General features: G+C 38.8%; 1 protein-coding gene across 1 annotated transcript; it reads right to left on the reverse strand.

Annotated features, from left to right (window-relative positions):
- Positions 1 to 10,442: 10,442 nt before the first annotated feature.
- Positions 10,443 to 13,650, reverse strand: HAND2 (heart and neural crest derivatives expressed 2). The gene is made up of 2 exons (XM_040418676.1): positions 12,624 to 13,650; positions 10,443 to 11,116 (listed from the first exon to the last, which is right to left on the reverse strand). The coding sequence occupies exons 1-2, from the start codon at positions 13,155 to 13,157 to the stop codon at positions 11,018 to 11,020; spliced, it is 633 nt and encodes a 210-aa protein (XP_040274610.1). The 5' UTR covers positions 13,158 to 13,650; the 3' UTR covers positions 10,443 to 11,017.
- Positions 13,651 to 13,829: the final 179 nt, after the last annotated feature.

Raw genomic sequence — 13,829 nt, forward strand, 5'->3', positions numbered from 1 at the left:
TATGTTTTGGGTCATTGTCAGTCTGTATTATGAAACGCCAACCAATAACTTTGGCTGCATTTGGCTGGATTTGAGCACACAGTATGTCTCTGAAAACCCCAGAATTCATCCATCAATAAACACTAGGGACCCAATGCCACTGGCAGCCATGCATGCCCAAGCCATCACACTGCCTTCACCGTGTTTTATAGATGATGTGTTATGCTTTGGATCATGAGCTGTACCATGCCTTCACCATACTTTTTTCTTTCCATCATTCTGGTAGAGGTTAATCTTGGTTTCATCTGTCCAAAGAATGTTCTTCCAGAAGTGTGCTGTTTTTTAAGATTTTTTTTTAGCAAAGTCCAATCGAGCCTTCTTATTGTAAATAAAATGTTAATTTCTAATACTTCAAAGAAAAAATGTGGGGGATTGGGTCAGCACAACCTGTATGTAGGTGCACATCACTGTGGCGAAATACATATACAAACGGAAAATGCAAATGTGATCGCACTCTACATCCAGCATTCTGCCCTGCCTCCATGCTGGATGAGACATTGGTGTACATTTTGGCCAAAGCGTAATAAGCCACTCACCACGTCAAGGTCGCCTCATTTGAGTGGTCCCTAACACTAGTGTTAGGGACCACTCAAATGAGGCGACCTTGACGTGGTGAGTGGCTTATTACGCTTTGGCCAAAATGTACACCAATGTCTCATCCAGCATGGAGGCAGTGCAGAATGCTGGATGTAGAGTGCGATCACATTTGCAATTTCCAATTTCTAATACTTGGTTGAAAACCCTTTGTTGGCCATAACTGCCTGAAGTCCTGAACTCATGGACATCACCAGACGCTGTGTTTCCTCCTTTTTAATGCTCTGCCAGGCCTTTACTGCAGCGGTTTTCAGTTGCTGTTTGTTTGTGAGCCTTTCTGTCTGAAGTTTAGTCTTTAACAAGTGAAATGCTCTATTGGGTTCAGATCAAGTGACAGACTTGGCCATTCAAGAATATTCCACTTCTTTGCTTTAATAAACTCCTGGGTTGCCCTTGGCTTTATGTTTTGGGTCATTGTCAGTCTGTATTATGAAACGCCAACCAATAACTTTGGCTGCATTTGGCTGGATTTGAGCACACAGTATGTCTCTGAAAACCCCAGAATTCATTCATCAATAAACACTAGGGACCCAATGCCACTGGCAGCCATGCATGCCCAAGCCATCACACTGCCTTCACCGTGTTTTATAGATGATGTGTTATGCTTTGGATCATGAGCTGTACCATGCCTTCACCATACTTTTTTCTTTACATCATTCTGGTAGAGGTTAATATTGGTTTCATCTGTCCAAAGAATGTTCTTCCAGAAGTGTGCTCTTTTTTAAGATTTTTTTTTTGCAAAGTCCAATCGAGCCTTCTTATTCTTGAAGTTTATGAGTGGCTTGCACCGTGCAGTGAACCCTCTGTATTTACTTTTATGCAGTCTTCTCTTTATGGTAGATTTGGATATTGATACACCTATCTCATGGAGAGTGTTGTTCACTTGGTTGGCTGTTTTGAAGGGGTTTCTGTTCACCATGGTAATTATTCTGCAAATATCCACCACTGTTGTCTTCTGTGGACGTCCACATTTTTTTGCATTGTTGAGGTCACCAGTGCTTGCTTTCTTTCTCAGGATGTACCAAACTGTAGATTTTGCCACTTCTAATAGTGTAGCAATTTCTCGAATGGGTTATTTTTATTTTTGCAGATGAAGGATGGCTTGTTTCACCTGCATGGAGAGCTCCTTTGACCGCATGTTTACTTCTCAGCAAAATCTTCAAAATGCAAACACCACACCTCAAATAAACTCCAGGCATTTTATGTGCTTAATTGAGAATGAAATAATGTGAATTGGCCACACCTGCCCATGAAACAGCCTTTGAGTCAATTGTCCAATTACTTTTGGTTGCTTTAAAAATAGGTTGCCACATGTAAAGGAGCTGAAACTCCTAAACCCTTCATCCAATTTTAATGTGGATACCCTCAAATGAAAGCTAAAGTCTGGAATGTATGTCCATGTCCATTACAAAAATTGAATATGTTTTAGTAAACAGGTTAAAAAAACATTTGTGTCAGTGTAAAAATATATATGTACCTAACTGTATTGTATGATATGTAAATAATTTAAAAGATCCCATATACCCCTTAATTTTGTGGGATGTAAACTGATGCAAATTAACAGCAGCCTCTGGCAGTTCACTTCTGTTTTTGGAAGCCTGAAGAAATGTGTCCTACTACAGAGTCTTATTCTTCTCATAAGACAATGAATAGTGAAATAGGACTATGAATTCAAGCATTTCAGCCCTCTTTATAATAAGGAGAACTTAAACAATGGCAGGGGGGGAAAAAAAGGCACGTTACAAATGTAACAGAATAAAAACCGGCAAATGTTTGAAATGATTGAGTTTTTACAAGCATTTAAAACACTGAAAAAAGGACAGGGGGATTATTATTAAAATTATTATTACAAAATTCACAAGTTGTTTGATAAGTTTTGTGCGTCTTTAAATATGTCTAGAGAGGACTCCAGTTGTCATGACACCCCTGTGAATCTGTGATATTTGTGCGACATTGCTACAATGTCTTCGTTTCTTAAAGAGTCACTGTTATTTCACATAATTTTCATTTCATTTATTAGAGAATGGTATAAATAGCAAACTTCTAAATAACCTCATTTAAAAATATGCCTACATCCACCAGAAAAAGCTGTAAAGTGATTACCACTAGGGGGCACACTTTTACCTAATTTGTAGTCCACTGCCTGTTGTCAGGCAAGATCCATCTCTAGTAACAGAGACATAGAAGATGGCTCACAGGGGGCATGTCAAAGCTAGCTGAGCTTCTGAGACTGATAAAAGAACTGCTTCTACATAGCTTTTGAAGATTATATGAGCCTCCTGTGTGCCTATAAGTGTGATTTCCTGATCTGTTCTGTAAGCTATGGAGCTGAACAAAAATATTGTGGGAAGTAAGAGAAAGGATGTCACAGCAGTACAGTGCTGGTAGATTTCACAGAAGGGATGTGTCCCCCTTATCTTAGTGAAATGCATCTAGCTGTGCAGCTAAAACAGGAATAATGTGGCTGAAAAAGACATTAGGGAAGCCGAAAAAAAGCACTTGCTCCTTCACAGTTATGATTGTACAAAGAAGCAAAGCCATTATGCAAACTTTTTTGGAAAACTCAGGTATGATTTAAATCTGGCCTAAACCTCATTAACTTAGCTAGTCACTTAGCTAGTTTTAAAACTGGAGTGAGCGGCGTAAAATCACAAAAGTCACAAAAACCCTGTATGCTGTTCTCTGTAAATTTTCTGAGAAACTGCTCTGCCTAGTTAACCTGGGGAGGGAAGTGTAGGGGATATGGCTACTACAAAGGTGGAGCAAGAAATATTACTGTGCAAATCAGGCTGGGTTTGGTTACAAAAACCATCAGGACATTGATGAAAACAGGAAGTTCTGCTTGTAAACATCTTGCCAGGGTGCAGTGAAGCTGATAAAAGAGGAAGGAACGAGTAAAATATAGAGTCAAAAACCCTTTAAATCAGTTGTATGCTTAAGCCACCTGTACCTCATCTCCACAGAATCTGCACCATTATCACTGTGAGCCAAAACTATTGATATTGCTCTGATGTATTCTCATATTGATTACCCAGAGATGGCCAATCTGTGGCTCTCCAGCTGTTGTAAAACTACAACTCCCACCATGCCCTGCTGTAGGCAGTGTGGGAGTTGTCGTTTTGCAACAGCTGGACAGCCTCAGGTTGGTCATCCCTGGTCTACCTTCTCTATACTCTACTCTAAATGCAGCTCTTCTATCAGTCCAATCACTGTGCCACTCTACTTTTCCTCCTTCATCTCTATATACCTTCGGCTGGGTTCACATATACCCAGCCATTCATTTCAATTTCCCTGTGATGTGGTGCAAAAACGCCAGATGTAAACTGATGCTAGAGCTGATTCCATAGTTTTCTATGGGATATTTATAGTATCCAGCACATGAGTTTTGATGTTGAATGTCTCCTAGAAAGCTCATTCATTTTGTTTAAATTGTTAATTCACTTTTTACTCTCTAATGTCTGGGTTTTTTTTAATTGTGAACTGTTAAGTGCCAAAAAAATTCTGGTGCTATATAAAGATTCATATTTTGATTAGGATTATTATTATTACAGGGACATTACAAGTAACTATGGGTCCTCCTAGCAAAACTGTAAAATCAGGCACCAATCTTAAGGCAAAAATCTTATAATTAGGTTGGTTTTCCAAACACACAGTCCCAGTGGTTGGGATAGTGTGCACATAGATGTCACAGTACATAGATAATATCACAATACTTGTTTTTTTCACAGTAATGTCACAGTTCAGGACTAAGGTACACAGTGACATCACAACAGTGATAACTCACATAGTGATGTCATCATGTATGGTGACATCACTGTGAATTATCACTATTGTGATGTCACTGTGTGCATTATCCTTATAGGGCGTCATCACTGTGTTTACTAGTAGTAAAATTATTAAAACTATTAGTAAACACAGTGATGATGCCGTATAAGGATAATGTGCACAGTGATGTCACAGTTCAGGACTAATGCACACAGTGATATTACAATAGTGATAATTCACATAGTGAGTGATGTCACTATAAATGTACAGTAAACAGAGTATAAGGATAATGTGCACAGTGATGTCACAGCATAGCACTAATGCACACAGTGATATCACAATAGTGATAATTCACATAGTGAGTGATGTCACTATAAATGTACAGTAAACAGAGTATAAGGATAATGTGCACAGTGATGTCACAGCATAGCACTAATGCACACAGTGATATCACAATAGTGATAATTCACATAGTGAGTGATGTCACTATAAATGTACAGTAAACAGAGTATAAGGATAATGTGCACAGTGATGTCACAGCATAGCACTAATGCACACAGTGATATCACAATAGTGATAATTCACATAGTGAGTGATGTCACTATAAATGTACAGTAAACAGAGTATAAGGATAATGTGCACAGTGATGTCACAGCATAGCACTAATGCACACAGTGATATCACAATAGTGATAATTCACATAGTGAGTGATGTCACTATAAATGTACAGTAAACAGAGTATAAGGATAATGTGCACAGTGATGTCACAGCATAGCACTAATGCACACAGTGATATCACAATAGTGATAATTCACATAGTGAGTGATGTCACTATAAATGTACAGTAAACAGAGTATAAGGATAATGTACACAGTGATGTCACAGCTTAGCACTAATGCACACAGTGATATCACAATAGTATAAGCATAATGTGTCCAGTGACAGTGTCACAGCAAAGAGATAGTCTAATCAGTGTCCTGACAGTGTTGTAATTATACAATGATTTCACAGTACAGAAGGGTAGATAAAGGTCACCATTGCATACTGTGACATCACAGCACAGAAAATATAAATATGATGATGTCACCATGCCGGTAAAATGAACACATGATGTCACACCACAGAAATAATGCAACCCATCATCCCCCCTCCATAGACATGGCTGACTGCACTTATCTCTGGAGGTTTGGAGCTTGTATGTTTTCCCTATTCTGTATATGGCTTATTAATCACTTCTTCTGGGCGTCAGACCAGTAACCTGTACCTGGAGCAGGTGCAATGAGCTGCAGCCTCAGGAGTAACCTCACTCCCTAATAAATTCCACTTTTATCGTCAGGTTTCACATGAACACATGAGATTTGCAGCATAATTATCAGCTGAGATCAGCTTGTGGTGATTAGAAACACATCTTCCCCAAACAGGAATGATCATAAAAGTCTCCCCCTCCTTAATAGTTTGCTGTTGGCTATTAGACTGCCCTGTGCTTACCTTGGAGCACAGCCACTCATTGAGAGAGATACAAGACTGGCTGGAAGGAATGATGGGTTCCCCTGGGATCCATGCTGGGGTGAGGGGGGTGCAGAGATGTTGGCTGCAAACCTGTGAAAGCAGAACCCTGCCTTGCCTATGGTGGCAGAGCATCCGCATTCCTGCTGCTGGAATAGGATGGGGAAGAGCAGAGAGCTGCTGATTACACCCAAGTCAAGAGCAGGATGGCTCCGGGCCGATCTGACGTCAGCTTGTCTATGGGCCCAGCAGGAGGAGGTGGCCTCTAATCACTGCCAGATGGCACCTATAGGAGAGCTGGTACTCATGGCATATTTATCAGATATAGAAATAGGTGGGGGGAGGCTTCTGATAAGGGCAAGGAATATTATACACCTTAGGAAGGAAAGAATCCAGAATAAGTGGACTGATCCCCCCTCTGTAAGGTATCTGGATGCGTGCAGAATAGGATGATGCCACCTGAATGGCAGGAAATAAATGGTTGTGTATACTGCAGGTCCTGTTCTTCTTCTCTCTCCTCTTCCTCTTATTATTATTATTATTATTATTATAATATTATTATTATATTATTTGTATTATTAGTACTTGGCTGGCTTTACAATGCCCGGTGTATAGTGCAGAGTTATATCTAACATTTAAAGCTCCAGCATTGGGTATTCGATGAAATGCTTTGTGGTTTATTATTAGATGATAATGATAATAATAATAATAATAATAATAATAATAATAATAATAATAATATTGTTTAGTATTAGTACCTGGCCTGCTTTACAATGCACACTGTATGGTGCAGCTTTATTTTAGCTTTGAAAGCTTCAGTATTGGTTATTCTATGAAATGTATTGATTATTATTATTATAATATTGTTATTGGTATTATTACCACTTGGCTGGTTTTACAATGCACACTGTATACTTCAGAGTTATATCTAGCATGTAAAGCTTCATTATTGGTTATTCTATTAAATGCATTGTGTTATTTTTTTAAATATTATTATTATTATTATAATATTGTTATTAGTATTATCACCACTTGACTGGTTTTACAATGCACACTGCATACTGCAGAGTTGTATCTAGCATGTAAAGCTTCAGTATTGGTTATTCTATGAAATGCATTGTGTTTTTTTATTATTATTATTATTATTATTATTATAATATTGTTATTAGTATTATTACCACTTGGCTGGTTTTACAATGCACACTGCATACTTCAGAGTTATATCTAGCATGTAAAGCTTCAGTATCGGTTATTCTATGAAATGCATTGTGTTTTATTATTATTATTATTATTATTATTATTATTATAATATTGTTATTAGTATTATCACCACTTGGCTGGTTTTACAATGCACACTGTACACTGCAGAGTTGTATCTAGCATGTAAAGCTTCAGTATTGGTTATTCTATGAAATGTATTGTTTATTATTATTATTATTATTATTATTATTATATTGTTATTAGTATTATCACCACTTGACTGGTTTTACAATGCACACTGTACACTGCAGAGCTGTATCTAGCATGTAAAGCTTCAGTATCGGTTATTCTATGTTTATCAGATGAACAAATGTCTTCCAACCAGACGGTGATTTCTTCTGATACAGATGTAGCAGACCTGACCTTTGTATTTAACTCTTGAGGGCAATGACTCTCTGAGGTTTGCCTACAATCCTATATTAAAACACAGCTCACAGAAGGAAAATATCCAAACCACTGCTGCCTCTATAGCCAATATGAAGAACCTAAGAAGCGCCATATTGTTTCTGTTCTATAGAAGGGATTCAATTAGGGGCATTATAGTTTCAGAAGAATAAAAGACTGAAGATTATAATACAAATGCTTGTGCTGCCATACATGTTCTACTATGTATACCTCATACATGTGATTGATTCCCCTTCACTTCTGGTATAGAACACCCTCAGCAGCAGATGGCTGATAACAGGGAACAATAGACTGTATACAGGGAATACTGTGCAGAGAATAAAAGATACACCTCTGGTTATTTCTACACTGGGAATTAATTCTCAAGTTGTTCCATTTACAATTAGTATGTAATGCTCTCATGATTGAACTATGTCTTATGGTAATTGGATGTTATATTTTCTTTGGATTTTTGGCAATTATATTTAAGTATTTTTTTTCTAGCCCGCAGGATACAAATGACTTTTACCTATGTTTCTCTTCAATAGGACACACATTAGATATATCTTTGACCCCCATCTAGACAATAATAACAAATTAACAATAATTGGCCACTCCAGGGGGCATGGGGCAGTCTGAAATATGTCCAAACCGGTTCTTCCCATGTTTCTCAGGCGGCATGCTGCAGTCCTCTTCTCAAGAGGCCAGTGACAGCCCCAGTTCTTACTGGGAGACCCATCCAGGGGAGCAGCCTGCACTCCTCCAGTCTCCAGCAGCCCCTGGAACTGGGCGCACATTGCAGCACAGGCTCTGTTTAGGGAAGCTGATAACACTGCTAATCGCCCTGGAAGAAACCCATGAAATCCTGCTTTCCCAGACACATCGAGTTCCCAAATCACTTGTTTCCCAGACCCTTTACTTGTTTGTGATATGTATTCAAACCCCATGGTTGTCATATTGGCTCAAGTTATAGGATTCTGAATGAATTCATTTGTGTTTATATTAATAAGAATAAAAAGTACATGAGATAAATACTAAATCATGAATTGCATTGTAAGTGAAAGTATAAATAAATAACGGATCATTAATAGTAATGTGAGAAGTATTATTATTATAATTCTTATTATGATTCTTATTATAATTATTAATATTATTATAATAGCAACAATAATACGGCAAACCTTATTAAAACATACACAATATGTGCAGAATTATCTTTTTGCAAAATCAATCTTTTTTTTCTTTCTTTCTTTTTTTTTATTTTCCTATGACCTTTTATCTAAGCGTACAATTATTTTATGGCAGTCTGATACACATTGGTGGCAGAAGACTGAATATACTCCATATGTTGCCCAGGCCTCCAGCTTGTTGGCAGTGAAGGGATTAGTGTGTGAGCTCCTGGGGCTCCTCTTATCAGGCTATGGCCCAGCCTTAGGAGGCTAGCAGAGGCCACTGCACTGACACCACATCTAGCCATCAATTCCCTCCATGCAGAGCTGCTGCACCATTTAGCTTTTAATGTCAAAAGCTGCATTTTTGTTGGCTCCGGCCTGTCTAGGGCTCTTGAGATTTTACTCTGAGAGTGATTACCCTCTACACAAGGCAGCATCCACATTTAGCCAGCAATTATAAAGATTTCCTCAGCTGCCAAATACACTGCAAGTACTAGTAGAACTGCCCTGAGCTTCTCATCTCTGTCCACAGAAGGTATCGATCACTTCACTGAGCACAGGACTGGTATAAACTCTCCAGGTATAAAGACTAGGCGAGCCGTCGCTGCAATAGTTAATACGAGCTGGTCATTGTGAAAACAAGTGTGAACACTGACAAACGCAACCAATATCTAATATATATATATATATATATATATATATATATATATATATATATACAGACCAGGCATGCTTGGTAAACATTACCCAAACAAAGTATTGTAAAGTCACAATATTATCCGATGTGCATAAATATACTGCTGAGAACTATCCCTGGGTGGGGCTGTGGTGTGCCCATAGTGCTGCCCCATGTATGGATGAGGGAGGCTGCAGAAGAAGCTGTCAATGTACAGAGAGCATTTGTGAGCCCCAGCAAGTGTCTCCCTGCACACAAGTCCACAGCCCCGGCCCCTGACCCCTGACAGCAAAGGGCACTGCACACTGACTGAGTTGTTCTAACCCCTCAACCTGCACATATGGACCTGGTGCTGGGCCCCTCTTATCTTTTTATGGCTTGCTGCAAATCTACACGCGAGAGACTACCAAGTCAGCCATGCAAGCACACCAGTCTCTTCATAGATTTATAATCAAATGTTGGATTTATTAAACTAGGATATATTTATTATATAGAACATTGACTAGTTTAATTGTTTCGATTTGTTCTACGTGTAAAACATTGCAAATGCATGTAATATGTGTATGTATGTGTGTGTATATATATATACACACACACACACACACACACACACAGACAATGCAATGAATGTTTGTGTGTGTGTGTGTGTATATATATATATATATATATACAGTGTCATGTGTGCAGTTTCATCTACATATCAATATTATGTAATATATCTACACATCTACAGTTAAATATGAACGGCCACATATATGCATTATATATATATATATATATATATATATATATATATATATATATGTATAACTGCATATAAATATTTACAAATCTACATGAATATGAATATATGAATATTTACACGTTTATGTGATCCTGCTACATGTGAATATATATATATATATATATATATATATATATATATAGTGATATGTGGATATTTGATTATGTAATATATGCAAACTCATGTGGTTATTTGCATTCAGGCAGGTCTGTGATCTATGCAGTATTATGCAGACATAAATTAACAGAACATATACAAAAAAGACACTCAGTGGTTTATTGATCACTTTACAACATTTTACACCTTCAAATATTAATTATATTCCACATTTCTGGACAGAAGTGCACAATAACAAATAGATGGAACACCTTCAAATGTTACACAAGCACAAGGACAACACAACGGAGAACGACTCTGACAACAAGGTTACAATGGTGTCTTCTGTGTTGTCAGAGGGCCCACAGCACACACTGCACTGCAGCCAGGCGCAGGCCACCCTGGCACTGACACGGTTAACATACCCAAGGAAGAAGGCACATCCTGTCGGTATATTCATTTCTAATAATCCCATGGGGCACGTACACTTCACAGACAAACATACATAGGCACCAGGGAGTCATGTGTTGTATGTCCAGACTGTCATACATGACCTACAGGGCCCCCTGCTATTACCAACCTGTAGATTATTCCTCTTCATATAATGGAATGCTTCTCTGCACAGATCCATTGAGGGGTGCATTGAGGAGGGAAGGGGGATTGCACATAAATAAACTGGACCATTCCATACATACTTTATTGTCTATTTATAGTCTTCCTTCAGTCCTGCACTTCACAGGATCATTGCTTAAGTTCCAGGGCCCATACATGCTGGGGCCAGCCAGTCCTTCCTTTAGTTTTCTTGTCGTTGCTAGTAACTGTGTTTTTCAAAAGTTCATTCTTTTTAGGTAAAAAAAAAAAAAGGCAAAAGAAAGAAAAAAAGAAGAGGAAAAAGTTATATGGTATCTGCAACAATTTCTTTATGACAACCAAAATGTTTTATCCCATACTGCACATCAGGATGACTGGATTGTTCTGGGGTCTCCTCTGGGCCTTGTATCAAAACTACACTGAATTACCCACTACCTAAAGTCACATGTGAAATAATAATAATAATAATAATAATAATAATAATAATAATAATACAAATCCTAATTATATTTAATATGCAGAATTGTAAAAATATGTACAAAAATTGTCAGTATATACTTAGCTAGTTATATCTATCTGCCGCCTATTACATGCATTTGAAAGAATTTTTAGACTCTGTGGAATATGGCAAAATATACACACATGCACATTACACCCAGATATACATAGAGGAATATTCCAGGAGGCTGCTCACTACTCATATTCCATATGATGGATGGCAGCAGCAATTTATTTTAAACATTATACACTGTTGTGTATATAGAGATAGCTGGGAGCTGCCTCCATATACTGCACTGATAATCTCTTCATTTCCTTGCTATAATGTTTACAGAACTAAAGATTATTTTATATATTTTTAAATATCCCTCTACTATATATGATAAGTTAGTATTGGCTTTTTCACATGAATGTGTTTAGTTTCAGGTTAGTTTTGTATTATTCATCATGCTGCTCTGCCATTTATTATTGTGTTCAAAATCTGATTCTAGAGACGTTTCCCATGATTTAGTTATTTCTCATATTTAAGTAAAATTCTATGTTTCATACCAGGATCTCATGTTTATAAATGAAGAAAAACACCCAATATTTCTAGATAAGGAGGACAACATTGTAATATATTTATGGGCGATTGCAATGTATTCTCACCTGGCTGTGGCTGCTTACATTACTGTAGATGTCTACAGAACTATTGTATTACATCAATCGTGCATATTCTTAACTTTCTACAAAATATATCTGCAGTCAATCGAATTAATTATATCTGTCTAATCATCTATCTGTTTACTATCAATCTACGTATCTGATATCTATCAATTTATATGTCTGTCTATCATCTATCCATCTGTCTATTATCTATCAGTCATCTATGTGTTTACTGTGTGTATATATACAGTATATATTGATTTATTATCTTTATATCATCTATCAGTTATTTACTTGTTTACTATATACATATCTATGTATCTATCAATTCGTTATCTATCTTTATCTGTTTACTATATCTATTATTTGTCCATGTATCTATTTATTTGTTTTCTATCTATATCAATAAATCAATCTATTATTTATCTATTTATTTATTATCTATTATCTTTAAATTGTCTATTTGTTTACTATATCTATCTATCTCACATGTATCAATTTATTATCTATCATCTGTTTACCATTTATATCTATTATCTATATCTATCCATCCATCTCTCTCTCTGTCCTGTCATTACAGATCTGAAGGAGACCATGACATGTCAGTACTGACCAGTTCCTTCTTCCTCTTCTCCTCCTTGACATCTGTCTTCTTGATCTCGGCTTTGAAGGCCTCGGTCTCCCCGATCTGGTCGTCCTTGTCCAGCAGGTCCATGAGGTAGGCAATGTAGCTGGTGGCCAGGCGCAATGTCTTGATCTTGGAGAGCTTGGTGTCGGCCGGCACATTGGGGATGCACTCCCGCAGCTCGGCGAAGGCGCTGTTGATGCTCTGAGTCCTGCGCCTCTCCTTGCGGTTTGCAGTCCCCCTCCGTTTCACAGGCCTTTGCATTAAACCTCCGGCCCCGCTTCCCGGGACACCCCCGTAATGGGAGTGGTCCAGGCCAGCCGCACCATTGGCGTACTCCGGACTATAGGACGGTGCCATGCTGTAGTCGGGGGGAGACATTTCGGGGTGACTGATAAGCCAGCCGTGGAAGTAAGGGTTGTCTTCATGGCAGCGGCTGGCGGCGGCAGCTGCAGCAGCGGCAAAGGGGTAACCATCATGGTGGACCACTGGGTGGTGGGGGAAGCCTCCAACCAGGCTCATGGTGGCGGCACTTCCGTCCAAGTCCTTCTCCTGGCTCTGGCTCTATAAATAGGGATGTGCAGAGGGTGTAGGGGCGTCTAGCTGCAGCTCTCCATGGAGTAGTAGTCCCCAGTCCTTGTATTAGCAATGCACAATGATGAGAAGATTCAGAATATATTAGACTGGCACAAACGATCAGGACAGGCGATCATTCAAGTATTAAAGGGCATTGGGGAACTCATGGGTGCAGTCCAGGGTCAGTGCAATTCTCCAAAAAGCAGCTGCATGGGTTACTTACAGCAGACCTCGTCCATAGTCCCCAATGGGCTGATGAAGCAGCATACAGGCTCTTCACTGCGAGCTGGCATCCATGCCCTGCAGCAGATGTGCCCTCAGCCCAGGGAGAAGAATCAGTCAGCAGCTGGTAGATCACTGTGGTCTCCAAGGATCCTCTCTGCACCCCATAACTCTGCATGCAGGGAAGGCTCAGCACTGGCACTATGTCCATGTAGGATCTCCATGTACAGCCACATCTTTAGGGAAGCTTGGGTTAATATATGTCGTCAGAGGCCGTTACAGCCAATCAGGGACGAGGGGGGGGAGGGCCCTCTCATGTGCAGCACTCAACCTTTCTGATATTCACTTTGGTAATTATGAGCCTGCTGTCCCAGGATTGGCTGCAGTGGCAGAAGC

Source organism: Bufo bufo, chromosome 2, assembly GCF_905171765.1.
Source record: "Bufo bufo chromosome 2, aBufBuf1.1, whole genome shotgun sequence".
NCBI lineage: Eukaryota > Metazoa > Chordata > Amphibia > Anura > Bufonidae > Bufo > Bufo bufo.